This window comes from Nanorana parkeri, unplaced genomic scaffold, assembly GCF_000935625.1.
Source record: "Nanorana parkeri isolate BGI_ZX_2015 unplaced genomic scaffold, ASM93562v1 scaffold2840, whole genome shotgun sequence".
Taxonomy (NCBI): Eukaryota; Metazoa; Chordata; class Amphibia; order Anura; family Dicroglossidae; genus Nanorana; species Nanorana parkeri.
The window spans coordinates 77,277-99,478 of record NW_017309108.1 but is presented as its reverse complement, the minus strand read 5'-3'; the positions used below and the strand labels follow the sequence as shown (position 1 = coordinate 99,478).

The following is a 22,202-nucleotide window of genomic DNA, read 5'->3' as shown; positions in this document are numbered from 1 at the left end:
GCCAAATTTTTCAAGCCCTGTATATATATATATATATATGTTCATTATTATTGTATCACCCCAGGTCCAAAGTAATGAATACTAAGGGAAATTTGTAAACTAGTTGTACTGACAGGGTTAGTCAAAGGTTCCTTGCCATTATTATCAGTCCAGGCCATCTATGTGTGTATTGACAGGAATCTATCAAGTGTTCAGGCTGCTATCACTTTACGGGACTTCTCATTAAGGGTTTACAACTATGACTATAAACAGCGAGGCCTGAAAAAACAACTTGGGTACTTAGCAGACTGTGGGATGTGAATGACTTTTTGAAGACCCTTTAACAAGAAAACACGTATGTTTAATCAGAATCTTAATTGATCATATCCAGAAGTGCTTATTTCAACCACAGGAGGGGACAACTGGGTTTTCCTAATTAGCTTTTGGGATGCCCAGGCCTCATTACCATCACAACTTCCACTTTAAATGACTGTTTAAGGTGAACTCAAGACAGATATGAAAGACATATTTTTGCAGCTCTGTAATCATTATTTCATCATTAAATGTGCTTTTTAAATGCAAATATTGTAAGTACTAAATTTGACCTGGCATTGGCCTCCTGAAATCCCTGTACAGCAGGGCAGGAGTGTGAGATAAAGAAGCACTACAAGCAGCCAATCAGATCATGTGCTGACAAGAATCATGCTGATGGTAAGGGAGCACACAATGACATAGAGAGGAGCTTATCACTGTGCTGCTTCTCCTTCCACTGTCCAGTCACAGATTGAAGGGGGACATATGATACAAGTGATCATAAAGTCCCCAACACTAAATTACATATAGCCAACTGAACAAGTGAATTTGTTACTGTGATTTTTACCTTGTGAATCCCGTATTTATTTGAGAGACACATCTGCTGATTTTTTTTGAATAGAATAACATTTTTGATTTGTGAGAACACTGCTGCGGGAAAGATTAGAACACTGCTGTGGGAAAGAAAGAAAACAAATTCCCAGCTTATGAATGACAATTGAAATATTGCTCACAACAACTATTTTTTTCTTAAGTCTATTCTGTATGAAACACATGGCAGATCTCCATTCTCTGAAACTATTGGAATGTCTGTGGAAGGAATGTGTCTAGGTTAAATGAGTTATGTATAGAGGTGCAGATGAGTTTTGCGAGGTTCAAATGATTTTTGCACCCTGCCATTGGCCACGGTACGATTTTCCTGCAGCCACAGGAAACTATTCATGTAGTGTGTTATTATGATGATTATTGTTAAATTATTTTGCTGTGTCTTTTAGATAAAAGAGACACAGTGCAGTGTTTCAGTTGCGGTGGCTGTCTCGCCAACTGGCAAGAAAATGATGATCCCTGGAAAGAACATGCCAAGTGGTTTCCTGAGTGAGTCCATAACAAGTGAAAGTTGAACTCTAATTTGCAGCAATATTTATTTATTTACTTGGCCCTTGTCTGTGCTGCAGCTTTCTGACCCTATTTTAACATGTCCCTAAGTTTTTCTACCTTCAACCTGAAGAGAAAAACGAGCTCACATGACCATTCATGGTAGAGTCCGCACATCACTGAAGTAATGCCCAGTCAACAGTGATTGAGAGTTAGCAGAAATCATGCCTAGCTAAATGAATACACACAGCTTTACGTAAAAGTGTTACATGTTTTTGCAGTCCAGATCACACTGCACAGCATAAAACGCTAGTATGAGCTCCCTTTCCATACTCTTTACTGCTGTTGTATAAGTCTATAATTCAGCACACATTATCACCTGAAACAATAAGGTACACAGCTAGTCTACTGTACTTACTGAGAAACAACACTTCATCCACACATAGAAAGCAACACAACGCTTAGTTGTATGGCTAAGGCCAGGACTGCGTTTTGGATTCCTAACCCCTGCACTCTTTAAAAACACATCTTAGTTTATTTTGTATGCTGTCTCTGTTCTGTTGGGATTTTCCTTCACTTCCTGATGCAGAGACACTACAGGTAGTGAGAGGAATTCCCTTCTCAGACAGTTGTCGCTGGAACTTAAATTTGGATTTACCATTACTTTCATTCTCAATGACTATCACCAACAGAATGACTAAAGAGGGGGAATCTGCCAAGCAGGAACATGCAGAGAAATACAAACTTGACAGGTTTAAATCCTTTCCTACTATATCCAAAATATAAAAAAAGTTTGGATATACTGTACATTCACATTAGGTCAGCTTATCTCATATACAGTATATGCTGTAGTAAACTTATAAGTTTGATTTTGTCAGTAAAATTTGGAAGGTGATATTTCTGTATTTAAATTATATTTTGTTGACTGAAACAGGTGTGAATTTCTTCAAAGTATGAAAACTCCTGAAGAAATAAAAGAATATATCAATTTATACAATGGATTTGAAGGATTTACAGTAAGTAGATATGGTTTTGGTTTATAAGTCAGACTTTGATCTCTAATACAGCTGTACATTGTCACCCAGGCTAAAAACTAATAGGACATCTGAGGTTTGTAATTCTGGAAAAAAAAAAAAGCAATTAAAAAAGGTTTGTATTAAAGTTATACAGTAATGGTGCATAGGATCGCTAATTTTGTAATAGTATATAATTAAATAAAAAATATTCTATTATTTATTTTTACTGAATTCTTAACCACAATGTGTAGCACTAACTGACTGGGGTGGTGGATGCTTAGAAGTTACACTAAAGCCTTAAGATTTTACACTCCAAAAAAGATCAGTTGATGGTGAAAACTAATGGTGAGCTATGGGGTAAAATTTAAAGTGATTTCTTTGCATTGCTGCTCTTCCCTGACAACTTGCTGTCACCAAGATGTGATGATACCACTCTCAGCCTCACCCTGCACAGAGATTTTCCAGCAACTATCAAAGGCTAGCAGACAGAGCGATCATCACTGGGGTTGGTTAACTCCTCAGTTAACCCTTTATACAAAATGATAGCCGTCACTACATGCTTTAACAGAAACTCGCACCATTCCCAGTAAATGCTGTGACAATTCAAAACGTAAGCAATGCCTGTGATGCCCTCTGTCTCTTCAGACAGGAATATAACAGGTTTTACAATATGGTAGCTCTCTTCACAGAGACAGGATACTTTAAATTCTTATTTAGAGTGTAGAGATAAGCTTAATGATTCTAGAAGATCATTCTTAATAAAGAAAATGTGCAGAAAAAAAAGGGAACAGATGTAACATAAAAGGGACAAATAATACCAGTAAAACAAAGAAAAAAACAAAAAGGGAATCAGCATGAAATTACTTATGTAACGTTACTTACAAAATATAGGCATGTAAGCTAATAAGGGCAATGATATCACTGCATCCAGCCCCTATGTTTATGTCAAGTTGTGGACAGGGGATTCCCCATCCCCGGCTGATTGGGTAGCAGGGAAGGAGCTTCCTTTCATGATTGGAAGAGCTCCTTTTTGTCAGGGAACCAAGAAACCAAAAAGAAACTTAAATTGCAGGTTTAAAAAAAAGTTAAAAAAGGTATAAAAGGAGTTTACTGAAAACAACAATAAACATACATGCACAATGGAAACAACGCCAGAGTCAGGAACCAGGATATCAGTCAGCCAGAACCAGGATCATACACGGAGAACAGGAACAACTACAGAGTGATTGGTTGATCAGAAAAAATGCAAGGGCAGAGACTGAAGGGACAAAGTGATGGTTAAATAGTGAGCTGGTGTTTGCATCATCACTCTGAGACAGGAATGTGTCAGGAGTTTTGTCAGTATTTGCAGAATGATGATGTTAATTGGTTTGAGCACAAGAGGGCGCCAAAGATGAACAATGGTGCCAGAAACACTACACAAGCCATGCTGCAAGCAACTGGACAAAGAATGGTAAGAAACCCTGACACATCGGAGGAGCACAGGTTTGGACACAGTTCAGTCTGAACCTGATCTCATCCCTAATGAACCGAGGAAAAACCTCAAAACTCAAGCAGGGGATGAAAACAAAAAAGCTGCTTTGACTTCAATATCCAGCTTCTCTCCACAGTAAATCCTTTCCTCCAAATGTTGTCCACATTCTTCCAGGTTAGAAGGTAAAATGTTTGCTTTATATATGTTTCTGTCTGTAAAGTCAAAGGCTTTGGTTTACTAATTCATTGTTCAAACAATTTCTTTATCATTACAGGGAAAAGATTTCATGAATAATAACAGTAACTGGATTCTGCAAACCCAACCATGTAAGTCACTCTATAAATTTTCAGGACGGCAGCGGCTCCTCCGCCGTCCATTTTATTTTCTTGTCCCCGCTGCCTCAGCCCATACAAGCAGGGGAGAGCAGTGGGGATCCGGGCCCCCCCGAGTGCCGTGGGCCCCATAGCGACCGCATGGTGGTAGTTCCGTCACTGCTCACAAGTGTAAATGAACACATGCTTTTATCATCACACTTTCAACTGGTCACAGAGGATCCTCAGGAGGGAATTCACCCTGCTGGCAGATACGACTGTCACATTACTGACTCCTCCAGCCGCTGTGTGCCTTGATTTACGCATTTCAGGGGCACGCCCCCTTTGTCAGAACCAGCCTGGTTGTGGTTAGAAAATGTTGTTGGATCTCTAGGTTTATCTTTACACATAAGATTACATAAAATCATATTCTTCAAAGCTGCTCAAATTTTATGTTTGCTGGTCACTTAGATATGGTAATGAAATATTTTTTCTTCGCAGGTGCTGCCAACCTGGACATCTTTGAAGATGAGAATGTCCGTTTAGAATCATTTAAAACGTGGCCTCCAAATACCAATATCGATCCTGCTTCACTTGCCAAATGCGGATTTTTCTATGCAGGTAAAGTTGAATTTTGAGTGGCATTTCTTTTATTTTTCTTCTTTTTTTTCAGTCTCACTCATCTTTAATAGGCATGGCGCTGCCCACCTTCTAAAGCAGGGGCTCTCTGTTCTCTTAAACTGTTGAGGGAATTTTACTACAGGAACTCTTCTTTTAATTCCCCTTTTGAACACTAAAAAATACACTATATTGCCAAAAGTATTTGGACGCTTGCCTTTACACGCACATGAACTTTAATGGCATCCCAGTCTTAGTCCGTAGGGTTCAATATTGAGTTGGCCCACCCTTTGCTGGTATAACAGCTTCAACTCTTCTGGGAAGGCATCCACAAGGCTTAGGGGTGTGTCTTTGGGAATGTTTGACCATTCTTCCAGAAGCGCATTTGTGAGGTCAGGTACTGATATTGGACGAGAAGGCTTGGCTCACAGTCTCCGCTCTAATTCATCCCAAAGGTGTTCTATCGGGTTGAGGTCAGGACTCTGTACAGACCAGTCAAGTTCCTCCACCCCAAACTCGCTCATTCATGTCTTTATGGACCTTGCTTTGTGCACAGGTGCGAAGTCATGTTGAAACAGGAAGGGGCCATCCCCAAACTGTTTCCACAAAGTTGGGAGCATGAAATTGTCCAAAATGTCTTAGTATGCTGATGCCTTAAGTGTTCCCTTCACTGCAACTAAGGGGCCAAGTCCAACCCCTGAAAAACAACCCCACACCATAATCCCCCCTCCACCATCTTTACACTTGACACAATGCAGTCAGGCAAGTACCGTTCTCTTGGCAGCCACCAAACCCAGACACGTCCATTGGATTGTCAGACAGAGAAGCATGATTCGTCACTCCAGAGAACAAGTCTCAAATTCTCTAGAGTCTAGTGGCGGCGTGCTTTACACCACTGCATCCGACGCTTTGCATTGCACTTGGTGATGTAAGGCTTGGATGCAACTGCTCGGCCATGGAAACCCATTCCATGAAGCTCTCTACGCACTGTTGTTGTGCCAATCTGAAGGCCACACGAAGTTTGGAGGTCTGTAGCTATTGACTCTGCAGACAGTTGGTGACTTCTGCGCACTTCAGCATGCGCTGACTCCGCTCTGTCATTTTTACGTGGCCTACCACTTCGTGGCTGAGTTTCCCTGTTGATTCAATTTCGTTATAATACCACTAACAGCTGACCGTGGAATATTTAGTAGCAAGGAAATTTCACGGATGGACTTATTGCACAGGTGACAACCTATCACAGTACCACGCTTGAATTCACTGAGCTCCTCAGAGCGACCCATTCTTTCACAAATGTTTGTAGAAGCAGTCTGCATGCCTAAGTGCTTCTATCTTATACACCTGTGGCCATGGAGGTGATCGGAAAACTTGAATCCAATGATTTAGAGGGCTATCCCAATACTTTTGGCAATATAGTGTATATCTGATATAAGGTTCACGTTAAGGTAGAAACATGGTAAACCTAAGAACAAATGTTGGTTTTTGAAATGTGTTGACTTTTATAACCAAATCCAGGGAGCTTTGCTTTTGGGGTGCCATCCTAAACTGGCAAGGGGCGCAAATGACCAGTTTATATTAGGTGGCGGGGGGGGGCAGAATAATTGCATTTGTAAGTAGCAAAACTGCATTAAGATGCCTTATCAGGTCAATTTCTCCATATATTCCTTTGTAGAATCTGTCTGAAGCTATAGATAGTGTCATCTGCTTTCCAATGGTTATTCCATATCAATATATGGAGAATGTGCCCTGGAGAGAGGAAACAGGAAGTGCAGCTTACAGTAATGGACAGGGAGTCACCACTGGTGAACAGCATCTTCTCTGCTAATTATCCAAACCTAAATAAAATAAAACATTTGGCTAGACTCCTACTTTACCTGTTTAACTACAGATTGTAATGCCGAAGTTACATTAATGTGAGAAAGAGCAAAAGAGTTGATGAAAAGATATTTAAAAACTGGAAATACAAATGAGGCAATGAACACATAATAAATATAATAAAAATATTTGAAAAGTGTTCTTTGAGTATTGTAGTATAAAGCACACCTGCGATTACCCGCACAAAGGGGGACTGCTTGCTTTGTGCTGGACTTTATATTTATTTGCTATCATTATGAGTATAACACGCATTAAGGGAACACTTTGAGATAGATAAGAGCAATTTTTTAGGGCATTTTTATTGCTGAAGTCCCCAAGATCCCCAAGATCTCAGAAGCTAGTGGGTAAAAGTCCACCAAACTCACCCATCAATGATTGGGCTGACTCTTAGATTATGCTGAATGAATGCATGATAAGATTAAAGAGCAGTTCTTAATTCATTAAATGTACTAAATATATGTGACCAGTAGAGGTCTTCATCCACTAGCATGGCTATGATAGGCCCTGGTTTAGAATTAGGGTCATCGGTAATGTGTAATCCACAGCACTCCTGACCGGAATCCCATAAGATGGGTGCTGGTATGACCTGCCGATGGCACCACATTATCACAGAAATGTCCAAAACAAGTCAACTGCACTCTAAGGTCCAATGTGTTGAACACCTCTTTTATTCAGATGTTATACAGATACAGTATGGTGGCACAGTGTAAAAGCTACGTTTCGGGACCGAACATGGTGCCTTATCAGGGAAACACAGTGGTTTAGAATGAGGGGTACAGGCTAATGAGGGGTGCTGCATGGCTGTGATGGCGCTAGCTGCAGAATAGGGTGTTTTGGGAATCAGGGAAGCTGCGTAGCAGTGAGGTGCCCTGTAGTGAAATAACGGGAATCTGGCAAATGAAAAATTTATATCTAATTCCTCTTTCTATAAAGTAGTGAATAAATCCACCATTATTTGTATAGGTATTTATATGGTGGCGACAATTTACATACTTGCACATTCACATCAGTCCCTGCCCTCAAGAAGCTTAGAAATGTAAGGTCCCTATCCTCACATACATATACAGGGTCAATTTAGACAGGAGTCAAATAACCTACCAGCATGTCTTAGGAGTGTGGGAGGAATCCGGAGTACCTGGAGGAAACCCACGTAAGCACAGGGAGAACATGCAAACTCCTTACAGATAATGTCCTGACTGGGATTTGAACCGGAGACCCTCAGTGCTGAATGTATCTTTGCTTCTGTGCAGGAACTTCCTGTAATAAAAAACAGTCATTGCTGTTCTCTCTCCTTGTGCCGGGTGATCTCTCTACTTGTGCAGGGGGATTGGTCTTGTATCCACCCCTTCCTCTAGTTTTTTTTTTAATGCAGGCAGTCTGTAGTTGGTGGAGTCTGTTGGGTCCCTTCCACAGCAAGAAAGGTTCAAGATGTGTACCAGGTAACTACAGGCCAGTCAGCCTTACATAAGCAATATGCAAGGTTTTTGAGAGAATGGTCAGGGACTATATTGAAAAGTTTCCATGCGTGAATAGTATCATAACCAAGAACCAACACGGATTTATGAAAGACCGTTCTTGCCAGACAAATCTGTTAACATTCTATGAGGAAGTAAGTTGTATGGCGGACAAGGGAATACCAGTTGATTTAGTCTTTCTAGACTTTGCAAAGGTGTTTGATACAGCACACCACAAAAGGTTGGTATACAAACTAAGGTCAATGGGCACTGAAGAACCAATATGTACATGGGTAGAAAACTGGTTGCAGGACCGCATCCAGAGGGAAGGGATACATGGCACATTCTCTAAATGGTCCAAAGTTCTAAATGGAGTGCCCCGGGGTTATGTATTGGGGCCAATTCTGTTTATCCTATTCATAAATGACAGTGAGGTTGGAATAAATAGCTTGCTGGGGATAGAAGTTGTGCAAGGAAAAAAGATCGCAATATGACAGAATCCCTGCAGCAAGACCTTTATAAAACTAGAGAGCTGGCAGCTATACAGGAGATGAGCTTTAATCTAGATAAATTTAAGCTCATGCACTTGGGAGTTAAGAACACGCATGCTGAATACACCTTAGGTGGTGTTTCACAGGGGGAAAAGGAGATGGATTAGGATCTAGATTTAGACCTCAGACTCAGTAATAGCATGCAGTGCCAAGCTGCAGCTAATAAAGCTAGTTGTATATTATCTTGCTTCAAAAGAGGGATGTCACAATATCCGGAAATCCGTGCCGGATTTTCACTTTGCCCCCTGTTTCTGGGCTGTCAGCCTATGGTGTCTCACAAGGCTGCAGCCAATCTGCTCTCCTTCTCCCCTATTTAGGACTCCCTCACTTGTTGCTCTTGGTGCGAGCAACAAGTCTTTTGCCTTGTTCCGTACCCCTTGTGTCTCTGACTACCCCAGGGATCCTATTCCCTGCGCTTGCTATTGGATCCCTGTGCCTTTTGGCTCCCCTCTACCAGGTGGTATCCCTGTTTGGCGTTATCCCCTGCTTTGCTCCTTGCACCCCTACTATAGTATTTCAGTGGTTCCTTTAGTATATTGTTGCAGGCCTTAATTGCCTTCACCTGTGCGCCTCTCCAAACTGCCTTCATTGCCTTACTTCTACTGTGTTTTCCCTCTCCAGTCTTTGTCTGTTTGCTTCCTCCTATTTACTACTGTTGTACTTCTACTCCGTCACTTACCTTCCGGTGTATCTTCCTTTGCTTTGCTGTCACCCCTTTATTTCTGTGCTCCTCTCTTACCTGGTGGCTGTGTTGGATTCATCCTTGTCTGCACACCCCTGTGTGCATACATCCCTTTTGTGCTTCTTTGTGTACTTTTCTCTCTGTTATCCTGCTTCTTTGTATGCATGTGCCACGCACATCTCGTTTACTTTTGTACGTTGCACCTTCCTGCTCCTAGGTGTGCCTCTAAGCTGCTTACCCTTCCCTGGTGTCCTTGCTTATCTATTCTCTTCAGTATACACTGCTGTTCTGCTGTGCGTTTGCACTTTTGCTTGAGACTTTCTCTCTCTCTCTCTCTCTCCCTCTTCCTGTCTTCCTCCCTCTTGGTTACAAGTTTCTTCCCTACCTGTTTGTATCCAGTTCCCCGCTGCTTCAACTAGTCCCTTGCGTCTGTGTGGGTGCGCTAGAGGGCCGCAACCTGGAAGGTGTCCAGCAGCCAATCATCCTCACCACTAGAGGCTCTGTCGAATACCTGGCCCTTCTTAGATTCTGCGCCTCTAGTGCGTCCTCAGAACGCACAGACCATTCGTTCCTCTCTCCCTGTGACCTACATCCCCGATATCCCGCCTCTTTGTGACTCCTACCAACTCCGCAAACACAGGAGCTCACGTACCCTAGTGCCCTGGTCCCTAGACCGTGACAAGGGATTTATTCACGGGATAGAAATGTAATTTTGCCCCTTCACAAAACACTGGTAAGGCCCCATCTTTAGTATGCAGTGTAACTCTGGTCACCAATCCGCAGGAGGGATGTCCGTGAGCTAGAAAAGAAGGGCAACCAAATGAATAAGGGGGATGGAAGGTCTGAGATATCGAGAATTACTTAAAAAATTAAGATTGTTCTCCTTAGGGAAGAAGCACTTAAGAGGTGACATGATCGCTGTATACAAACTCATCAGTAGGGACTGTGATATTGGGAACGCACTACTTAAACTAAGTACCGTGAGGAAAACAAGAAGTTGGAGAGGACGAGGTATAATCGTAAACTGCGTAAGGGGTATTTTACTTTGAAAGTGGTAAAGATGTGGAATTCATTTCCACAGATAGCTGTATCAGCGGGAAACATAAACTACTTAAAAAAACACTTGGGTGTGTTGCTCAGTTCACAAAACATACAGTGTTGTTGAAATTCCGAACATTAAACACACACACACACACACACCATATAGGTTGAACCTGATGGACCTGATTCAACCTCACCTACAATGTAACTATGTAAATAAAGCTTATAAATCATTAAAACATTTGAAAAAGAATGTCAAGTGAACTGTCCATATGATTTTAGGAAAAAAGGATGCAGTGAGCTGCTACACTTGTGGTATCTGCATTCATTCATTTCAACCTGGGGAAGATGCAATGACTGAACATCTTAAACACAGCTCCGAGTAAGTATACAATGTTATAAAACCTTCTTCCATTTAAAGAAATTGTTCTGGTTGCCATTCGATGTTTACTTGGTATCTAGTATCACAGTGCTGTCTGACAGAGTGGAATAGGTAGAAAACCCTCCAGGGTGCTACACTTGCGGGAACATTTTTTATTAACCCTTGCAGTGGGGGTATCCCACGCTGCAAGGGTTAAGAGCTCGTTTGTGTCTAGTGACAAAAAATAACAAAGATGTAATCACTTAAAGCTCCGAGCCATCCAGCTGTCACGGCAATCCCTCCAGGCTGCCTCCTGGAGGGAGACACTAAAAGGACCGGTCTGGTAAAAGAAGAAGCTGGCTCGGAGCATCGGTTGAGTATAACTTTTTTTGTCCCTAGACACAAACGAGCACTTGCAGTGTGGGGGTATCTCCACTGCAAGGGTTAATAAAAAAATTCCTGGTGTTCTTCTTTAAATGAGTGTTTTACAAATACTTGTTGGCACTTTCATGCTGTGCACTGACAGCAGCCAAGCCTAACTGCTTGCACACATATTACAAGTAACCTATAAATTAAACTTCCATATACACATCATTGATTATGAGCAAATACTTGTAACATTTTGTATAATAAATCAAACTGTCTATTGCAAAAAATGTCAGCATGAATTGCCACAATCTAACACACATGAAAATCTATAGCGTGAGATGCATATTAAGTGTTCAAAACCATAATACTTGAGTAATAACAGGAAAGAACAGAATATTACATTTATCTAATCATGAACTTATTGACTTCTTCTGTTGCTTCTTCTTCTCCTACTCTGAGTTCTGCAGCAGCTTCAACAGGCTAGGTGTCACCCGGTGCGCACATTATGTATACACTTGACGTCATTACGCATGCACGTATTGACATCATGTGCACTTCACTGCAGGCATTCATCTTGGAGGGGGGGACATTCATCCAGCAGGATAAGGTATGCTGCCAGGTCCCCTCCTCTCTCAGGTAGCTGTCCATGACCCAGTGGGGGCTACACCCAAATGACTGTCACCCCCTGTCATGGTGTCACCTGGTGCGGGCCGCACACCATGCACCCCCTTTGTGATGCCTCTTTGGAATTGCTGTACAGGGATTGGCAGAGGCTGACACCAATTTACATTTTCATGTATTTACACCAGTGACATAAATAAATAAATGTATTGAATTGATGTATTAAAAATAATAGATCTGCATTATTTGTGCCTTTTTAAATACCTTGAGTTCAGCTTTAAAGTAAACCTGCCAAGCAGTAAGATATTCAGTTTAAAAAAAAATCTTTCTGATTATCTTATTGGCTGTTCATCCTTTTCTTAAGTTGCGCATTTTTGAGGAGAATGTTGGAAATAAAATGTGAAAATTCCAGTCATATAGACAGTCAACATGTGCAATTAGTTGATCAGGTAAATCATATTTATCTTTTATTATTTGATATTGTTATACAGTTTAATTTACAATAAAAACTATAGTTAAATGTGCAGTAGCAATTATAGTTAAATATGCATTTTTAACGCCTACACGTGATGTTTCATTTACATTCCTGATTCACTGTTAACTTTTTTAGGTAATTTGAATCTTTATGAGCTTAGTTTGTTTTTTGTATTTTATTGCTGTTTGTTAATTGATGGCAACCTGGAATAGACATGAAGATAGATGAAACAGATTCCTCCATCAACTCTTCCGAGTGTTTTCATGCGGCCAATAATTTTCCAACCTGCTCCTTTGATCAGCTGACCAAGGGATGCCAGGCAGAAGGAACTGTGTGAATTTCAGCCGGTTCATTAAGAACTGTCCTAAATTCACTCAGTGTATACTCTACTTAAGCACTGTTACCCTGGGACAGGATTTGTGTTACTGGCAGAAACTCCAGGTGAAAATAAAGAGAAAAAAATACAGAAAAAAGCATATTGATGCAGCCACCACATCCAAGGACTGTTAAACTGCAATATATTTCATTTTCATTCTTGGGTTTAGATCAAATTTAAGTTAGACTTGAGCTGGCCACCATGGGAGAGAGCGAGAATATCTCATGGATCCTGGGAGGAGTCTCTTGTTATCCTTTATGATGGCCCCAAATTTACTTCTAGGTAGCTTATTAACTTATGGTTAGGCAGCTCAAAGATGTATAGTGTAAGGGAATCCGCCGTTGCGTTCCATGTTGGAACGCAGCAGCCTACGGCGCATCCACCGCTACGAGAGGCGCCGCTGCGTTCCACGCTGGAATGCGGTGGCACCGAGGACGTCATGCGGCTCCTCCCACCCGCAGTTCCGCGTTCCGGTTAAAAGACGGATCGGTAGGATTGCACGGCGTTCCACTATTGTGGAGTGTGCACCCTGCAAACTCCCGAACCCCTCAGAAGTGCAGCCTACGGTGCTTGTCCCTAGGAGTGGAGCCTGGGCCGACTCTCCTGGATTCCTATGCATCATAACATGGTTCACAAACCGCAAGTACCCTATATTGATTACTGGAGACAAGACTGTCCAATTATCTGTGTCACGTTGCCTGCTGGAGATGGGAGCAGCCCTGCTGCATTATACTGGAATGTGATAACCTTCAGGCCTGGTTCACATCTGAACGTTTTGTAGCACGTTCAACGCTCGACGAACGCTCTACAAAACGCTCAAACATCTAAATCCCATTGTATCAAGGGGTCTGGTTCACACCTTGCCGTATTTCCGCCCGTCCGAACGCGATACAAAACGGCCTACGCCCAAAGAAGTACATGTACTTCTTTGAGACGTTTTGGTCTCGCGTTTCCATTGGGATACAGCCAAGTAGCCCACGGAAACGCTCGCTTGTTTTTTACCGCGAACCGCGGTAAAAACGCGCGACGCGAACCGCACGACAAACACGCATATTCAATACGCCTAGGTGTGAACCCAGCCTTAATCTCTCATGTGTTGCATAAATTGACTCTAGTTAACATCGAATTGTGCTGGGGGAAGAAGATATTAGCGTGTGTTACTACTTTGCCCAATACTTACCTTCACTCCACCTGATGTAGACATCTCTGGGGGGGTATGAGGTAATACCCGTCCAGCTTGTACTCCAGGTAGCAAGAAACCCTCACACATTGGCAAATTATGTCAGAACTCCAAACTCTCCGCTTGTGAGACTGAGAGTGACGCCTGGAGTTCGGTACGGACTGCCTTACTATAACCCTTCAGCATTCCTCATACTTAGTCCGCCTCCGCAGCTGTGGTTCACCCCCGAGCATACAGTAGGGCGTTACACATAGCTTCCAAAAGGAGCAACTCATAGAAAACAGAAGAACTCCAAACCTAAACAGATATCAGAGTCCATACAAACGTTTTATATTTGTGTCCATCAAACAGCTAACGCAATTCAAAACAATGAAAATAAGGGGGGAAAAAAAAACAGAATTTTGGTCCTATTGTAGCTATGGGTAGTTCTCCCAAAATTTCTGAATTTCAGGCAGTGATTGCAGGCAGAGAGCGCAGAGCCAGGAACTCTGGTGATGAGATCTCCCCTCTAGAATCCAAAATATATTTAAATGTAAATATATCTAAAGAAGCTACCAGAGTCCACACCTATCTGAAATATGTCTTGAGTCAACTCCCTTAATAAGCACTCTATAATTATGCTGTATTAAAAAATCAGCACATACAACCAATGGTCGTATTAGATCTTTACCTGCTTTCCCCAAAAGTAAGACCTACCCCGAAATGACACCAAAATGACTGAGTCATTTTAGTGTCACCCCTCCAATGGCCGCACCCCCCGCGTGATGCCACTGCCCAGCGCTATCTTCGGGGATTTCTGTAATATAAGACCTACCCTGAAAATAAGACCTAGTTCGGTGGTAGGTCTTATATTACAGACATCCCTGAAGATAGCGCTAGGTCTTACCTTCGGTTTAGCTGCACATGTAATTAAATTTTACATGTGAAGACCGGCCGCAGCTCCCTCCCGCCCCCCTGCCAGACATGCCCCCCTCCGCCCGCATGCCCGCCCACCTGTCTGTTTTTCCATGGATTGCATCAGAGCGGAGAGGCAGCTCCCTCCCGCCCCCCTGCCAGACATGCCCCCCTCCGCCCGCATGCCCGCCCACCTGTTTGTGGCTCCCTGGACGGCAGAGCGGACAGCTGCAGCCAGGTAAGACATCCCCCGAAAATAAGACCTAGTGTCTTTTTTCGTGAAAAAAAAAATAAGACTGTCTTATTTTCGGGGAAACACGGTAGTTTTTACAAAGACTCTGAAGCTGGCCATACAAATTTTGGACGGTTCTTCGGGGGGGATTCCTTGATCAGTGCTTGTATAACATTGATGGAGGAATCTTTTCCATTTTTTTTGTTCAGCCTGCTGATTGGTGTTCTAAATATTTGTGTCTTAAGAAGATTTACCATTCTTTGGGCCTGGGGGAAGCGTCCTTTATTGAAGGGGTTCAGCCTACTGGTTGAACAAAAAAAATAGAACAGTCTACGGCAGCTTAAGAGAGTGCTCTACATATCTCTGTCTCAATGCTTTCCAAAGCTTTCTCTTACCCCATGAAAGTAAACAAAAATGTTAGTCTTTCGGTGAGAACGTCTTTAAAGTGTACCCCCTTTCACTAAAAATCACATCAGCATACAACTGGGCATGCGGATTTAAAATCAGTTTACATTCATTAGCTAAACACACTTGTTTTTTTTATTTACTTACAAATAGAGTTCATCTACTTCCTGGTCCATTTCTGGCACAAATTATGTATGTGCCAAAGCTTTGCATCCTGGAAAGGTTACATCAGCAGAACATTGCTGGGAAATCGTATCTGTAATCTCATGAGATCTCAGGGAAAGGCATTTTCCTCCCCTGAGATGATGTGCATGGTCATATGCCCTAGTCACATGTCCTAGTCACATGTGCCAGAGATCCAGGAAGTAAAGGGAGATATGGCAATCTACCCGTAGTAAACATGGTCACATGGGAAAGAAAAGAGAAATAAGGTATATAAAGAATACAAAGCCTGAAATTAATTAAAGGTATGTGTTTGTAGATTTTCATTACTAAACATTTCTGAAGGGGTGTTTGTTGTTATTTTGAAGATATAGTTAAAGTCCCTCTTTAATCAATTTTCTCCTTTGCTTTTACACAAACATTTATTTTAGAACTTGGGACATACAACAGCAATGCTCAAGGCCATTTGTAGTACACAGACTGATAAAGTTCTTCAAAATTGATTATCTCCATTCCCTTACTCAGACATTTCTATCTTCTCTCTCCAGCCTGATCAAGATGTGGACTGGAAAGAGCTTCATAGCATAGAGAGCTGTAAGTCTGTATATCAAACTCATTACAAAATGTAAAGGTTGGTGCATATACAGCCCTTTCTATTTATAGTTTTTTTATTGCCAGGTTTAAAAATCCACAATGTGCATTGGACTGACAAAACAAGGGAATTAAGACAGCAGCTGATTGATGTCTATAATGATTCTACCTTCAGCAAGATGTCACCATTTCCAGGATTTTCCCATATTTCTGTAGATCTGAGGTCACTCTTTGCTGATATCTGCATTCTGTTAAAGGACATTAGAAATCGCCCATTGCGGCAGCTTACATTACCAGAGGTTCTGTCAGAGCTAAGAGACATCACTATAATAGAAGGAGAAGCTGGCAGTGGGAGGACAGCACTGCTTAAGAAGATTGCCATTCTTTGGGCCTCTGGAAAGTGTCCTATACTCAACAGGTTCAGCCTTGTGTTTTATATCTCTGTATCCTCTGCTGAGAGGCAGCAATCTCTCTGTGACATCATCTGCCAGCAACTGATGGGATCTGCTGCACTTCTCACTGAGGAGTCTCTGGGAGAAATGATACAGCAGTTAAATGACAAAGTGCTGTTGCTTCTGGATGATTATGGCTTGGCAGACTCGGCATCTGAAGCCGTTGAAGAACTATTAAAGAACCGCTGGAACAGAATGACTCTAGCAGTCGCAGTGAGCACCAGTGCTTCATGCAAGGTGCGACAATATGCAAAGAACATACTGAGTATTCAGGACTTTCCTCTCTTTAGTTCATTATACATTTTCAAACAGCTTTTCTCGCATAACAAAATATTTCTTGAAAGCTTTAGCCTGCACTTGATGCAATCTACCACACTCAAGGCAGCTTTAAAGACACCTCTATTTGCTTTTGCTCTTTGTGTTTTTTGGGTACAAAACTCAGCTAAAAACATGTCAGTAGACTTTTCTATCTGTATGACTTACTTGATGCACAAAATCCTGAAATACGGAACAGAAAAAGAGAAACTAGAAGCTGCAGTGTTGTCCTGTGGACAGCTTGCCCTAGAAGGTATCTTCCAAGCTCGCTTTGAATTCACTCAGCAGTATCTAGTTGAAGCTGGTGTAAAAAGTGATGATGCCCTTCGGTTTGGCCTATTGAGTAGGTTTACGTCACAGAGGCTCAAGCCCATTTTCAAATTCTTTCATCCCTCATTCCAGGAATACTTAGCTGGTAGGAAAATGAATGAACTTCTACAGTTGGAAGATGTTGCAAAAAATGAAAAAGGCTTATCTTATCTGCAGAAAATTAACACTTTCTCAAGTGTTAATGGGCGCTATTACTCTTTCTTGAAGAACGCATGCATGCATTCTCCAAAAACAGCCACACTGATCATCTCTCATATTTTCAGCTTGATGAGTAATCCAAAAGCATTTGCACATGAAGGAGGTACAAATCTTCACCCTCCTATTCTAGAAATGAGCAGCATTGATTCTATTCTCAGCATCATTAATCCAAAGCATTCCCATCACTCTGTAGTCAGGATGTTGCTTGAGTTTTCTATTAACATAGCAAATGAGAGTACATTTTTGGCTCACTGTGCTCCCATTATTCTGCAGTTTCTCAAAGACAAAGACATTATAATATGGGCAAAACCAGACATTTGGCTGATTAAATTCCTGCACAAATATCCTGAAGGATTAATGCTAATAAAGAGCCTGGAGGTACATGTACCTAATACTATGAAGAATACAATCCCCGAGTTTTGGAATTCAGAAGAGTTTAAATCTCTTTGGCCTGTCCCAACAATTGACGAAGACTATTCCAAAGCATTCCAGCTTACTTCAGACATTCAACAAAATATACTAGATTTGAAATACATTAAACGTCTAAAGGTTCCAGATCTGTCCAAGCTTGGGTTTGACCCTGATCATCACAAAATTTCTGTGCTAAGAATTAAAGCTCATAGTTGTACTGTCGAGAATGAAAATGTCCTAGGTAACCTTATGGTTTTCTGCAGTCTAGCTAATCGCATTGAATTAGACTTACTTAACTGCACAGGATTTCTGAATATCATTTGGCCTATTATTGACCTGTACAAGGCTTCTATTATGAAATTAAGCTTGAAGACGTCAGCGTTTTCCAGAGAGGAACAAGAACTAATTACAGATATGACTTCGCTGGAAATCCTGCAAATAAATGATATGCCACCACCAGGTAAACAGCAGAGACCATACTTAGACAGATCATGGATATAAAGTAAGCATTACAACATTTCTAAAGCCTTTGATGCCAAAATTATATAAAAATAGTAATGATAATAACAATGATAATTAGGGATGCACCGATACCGATACTAGTATCGGTGCCGAGTATTTGAACAAGTACTCGTACTCGCCCAAATGCTCCGATGCCTAGCCCGATACTTCCGGTATCAGGAACCCGGGCAGCGCGTCATTACACGCTGCCCGGCTTCCTGATTGGCCGGGAAGCCGGCTCCATGCTCTCGCATAGGGAAGCCGGCTTCATGCTCCCTCGTCAGCCAGGTGGTGAGCCATTACACGCCGCCTGGCTTCTTGAATTGGACTTACGATACTCGGTATTCGGTATCGGCGAGTACCGTAAAAAAATATCGGTACTTGTACTCGATACCGAAATACCGGTATCGGTGCATCCCTAATGATAATAATATTAATACTTTACACAATGTATACACAAAAACATTCTCTTAACCTCTTTTCGCCGACGTAACACATATATGCAGTGCCACAGAGGAGGGCTTTCATGTATGGGCCATGTTTTTGTTGCGGGAATGCGTTCGATTGCGTGCACCCTCAGCACGGGACTCCTAGGGAGCCAGTTCCCAATCATGTGATCATTGTCATAGCTCTATGAGAAGAAAACGATACACTGTATCTTTTAATCCTCAAAGGAGAAGTCTGTAAAGGAAAACAAAGTCTTAAAAAATAGAAATAAAATAGGTTTGATCTAGGTTAGCATTAGTGTCAGTATTAGGGTCACCTTGCAGTGTTAGTGTCAGTGTGTTTTATGTAGGATAGAAAAAGCTCCACACTGTATTGAACAGCCAAAAAATGAGCAAATACGATAAGTTCTTTGTTCATATATACTCTAAACTAAAGAACAGGATTGACTAGGTACAGTCACATGTGAGAAATTGCATTGCTACTCACCGGGAGGAATTCAGGAAAACATTTAGACACTTCAGGGTATACCTTAGGCAATGTTAACCCTATAATTATTTCCTATAACAAAGCAAATCTTTGCTTTTTTTTTTAGTACAAATGCACTTCAATCTGTCTCCTAACCTTTAACATACCGTAAAACCTTTAGAGTAAGAAAACTTTCACACAAAGTTTCCTTACCCTATTTCTCCCACCCCTAAGCAGTTTTAGTCCATACAGCTTCTCCCTCTCCCATCGCTATCCCTACCTGGATCTTGCTCCGAGGCCCGTGGCCTTTGTATTTCTCCACCAGCTTCTTGATCTGATGGATTGACTCTTATTCATAAGCTGTGCACATGTGGACATTGGATCAACAAGCTGGTGGAGAAAGTTAACAATGTCGTGGTTCTCTGAGTGAGATCTGGGTAATATAGCATATATAGTGTATTATATAGATTTAGGGTGAGCTACCATTAGGGGGTTGGGGGCAAAACAGTAAGGAAACTTTGTGTGCAAGTTTTCTTACCCTTTAACCCTTAGTCCTCCAAAGATGTAACAATGCCCAATCACAGTCTTGGCCAATCTGTACTGCTAAGACAGCAGTTTAGAAAAGCCAATGGTTAGAACTGTATATACTGCAATGTGTTGAATGACAGATTGCCTGCTGGAAGTGTATTACAACCACAATTAGAAGCAACGTTGCATCAAAAGTAAAATTAGCCCTGCAAGGCAGAAGCATCTTAGTGCACGTTATGTTTTATGGTATACACACATTGACATAGTGTTAACAGGAGTGAAGGTAGGACTGTAAGAGAACCTGTGGCCAGTAGCATACTTTGCATGGTTTCCTATACACAAAATGTTTTTTTTTCTTCTTTTGTCACTTAAATATCACACTGTAGTTCTTGTGTAATATCTTCTACAGAGTACATCCTTTCAAACATTCACCATTTCAAAGAGATGAAGGAACTAGAGGTGGAATGCCCACCTGGTGACTGGGAAATCATTGGACTTTTGCCAGATGAATTTAAAAGCCTAAAAAAGATTGAAAAGCTAGTGTTTAAGAATATGGACATGGAAACACAGTGTGATCAACTGGGTAAGCAAAATGACATGATTAGTATTGTAATGTAATCTTCTGTTGCCAATCAATGCATTACAGCCTATGGTGCTTGTAAAAGTATAATGACAGCATAAAGTGCTAGTAAATGCATGGAGCAGCCTTTTCCAACCATGGTTCCATGGAACCTTGGCATTCCTCCCGAGGTTGCTTGAGGTTCCTTAAGGCATGAAGCAGGGGAGGCACAAATAATCTTTCAGCAGTCTGTAAGGGTGGTATTCTTACTACTGATCCCTAATGTAAGAAAACATTTTTCAACTAAACACCAATGTAATGAGACATTTTTGCTGATGATCACCAATGTAACAAGGCATTCTTTTCAGCGACCACCAATGATATAGCCATTATTCCTCCTACTGACCACCAATGTAATGGCCATTATTCTTTTTCTATTTTGCCCACTAGGGGGATACAAGCCTTAGTTAGCAATAGCATGATCTAAATATTCATTTCATTATTCAATGTCTTTTTTTTATATTATAAATTTTATAATATAAAAAAAAGGCATTGAATAATGAAATGAATAGTTTGTAACGTTTGGCCCAGGAGTTATCGAGGGATCTCAGCTGCGGAGTTAGAGTGACACCTGTTTTAGATTGGCTCAGCTCAAGGGTTCACGTTCGCACTCTGTATGGTTTAGGAGTGATGGTGGAACCCTCTATAACATCATGTGTCAATCACAGGTTACAAGGAGTGAATTCAGCTGTATTGAAGTAGTACTTCTTTCCAGAAGGATGTGGCTATAAACTATCAGGATAGTTTAGGAGTATTGCTATGTACAACAGATAGGTTAACACTGCTATTGAAATGGGAATGGTTCACTAACTTATCACATACACTGTAAGCAGTTTAGCAATGGTATCATACTATGCACAGCCACAATAGACCCCCAGCTGACACTTTCTAAGAATAGCCTGAATCAGGCAGGGTTACTTGCGGTTTGAAGTGGTTGAGTCCACTGGCTGCTCACAGCTCAGCTGCTCAGCTGCTGTCTCTACATGTGCTCATCTATTTTCCCCACTATGGGGATACAAGCCTTAGTTAGCAATGGCATGATAAATATTCATTTCATGTTCATGTTCTTCATAATATTAAGAAACTGACCTAAAATCATGATTTTGTATTGCTTTAGAAAAAATGTGACCTGTCCCTTTAAGAAAAAGTAGCGGTAATTGGTATCGGTGAGTACTTGAAAAAAGTATCGGTACTCGTACTCGGTCTTAAAAAAGTGGTATCGGTGCAGCCCTACTTTCAACTGACTACCAATATAAGCAGAAACCCTTCTCCATTGACCACCAATGTTAGACCCCCTTCACACAGGCGCTTTGGTGACATCCTTGTCCCTCCAGTTATTTGCTATATCTTGCGATGAAGAAAAAAACTGAAATTACCAGACCCGTGTTTGTCTATGTGGAGTCAAATGTAAATTGACGTGTCCGTTTACATCAGGCATGATCAGGTCCTCCAAATCGAAACTATAGACCTGGTCAGAGTCGGGGATAATCGGCTTTAAATGGACACCCGTCCATTAAGATTCAGCTGCCCATATATTAACATTGGGTTTCCAATCAGATCCGCCTGAAAAACTGTCAGGCGGACCTGATCAGAATACCCATGTGAAAGGGGACTAAAGTTGCATTTCTCCACTGACCACTAATGTAAGGTAACCCTTCTTCAGCTTTTCTTTATTATTGCAAGCAATAAACAAAAAATCTTGCAAACAGTAAGCACAAAACAAAAGATGGCTTTATGCCAAAAGAAAATAAGTGAAATTATGTAATCATTACTGGAGGGAAATAATCACAACACTACACCAAAAATGTAAACTGTGTGGTCAAGAAACAAACCCACACCACTCATACATGCAACCCTACTAA

At 41.4% G+C, this 22,202-nt stretch overlaps 1 protein-coding gene across 1 annotated transcript in view; it reads left to right on the top strand.

Annotated features, from left to right (window-relative positions):
• Positions 1-1,286: 1,286 nt before the first annotated feature.
• LOC108802396 (baculoviral IAP repeat-containing protein 1e-like) overlaps positions 1,287-22,202 on the top strand; it is a gene marked incomplete at its 5' end in the record, with an annotated part of 32,724 nt that continues 11,808 nt past the window's right edge. Inside the window, 12 exons of the mRNA XM_018574256.1 lie at positions 1,287-1,386; positions 2,321-2,402; positions 4,426-4,555; positions 4,689-4,808; positions 10,691-10,790; positions 12,124-12,208; positions 12,780-12,892; positions 12,975-13,099; positions 13,859-13,944; positions 16,032-16,077; positions 16,162-18,240; positions 20,131-20,304. Coding sequence (XP_018429758.1) covers positions 1,287-1,386; positions 2,321-2,402; positions 4,426-4,555; positions 4,689-4,808; positions 10,691-10,790; positions 12,124-12,208; positions 12,780-12,892; positions 12,975-13,099; positions 13,859-13,944; positions 16,032-16,077; positions 16,162-18,240; positions 20,131-20,304 — 3,240 coding nt within the window. The remainder of the gene's footprint in view (positions 1,387-2,320; positions 2,403-4,425; positions 4,556-4,688; positions 4,809-10,690; positions 10,791-12,123; positions 12,209-12,779; positions 12,893-12,974; positions 13,100-13,858; positions 13,945-16,031; positions 16,078-16,161; positions 18,241-20,130; positions 20,305-22,202) is intronic.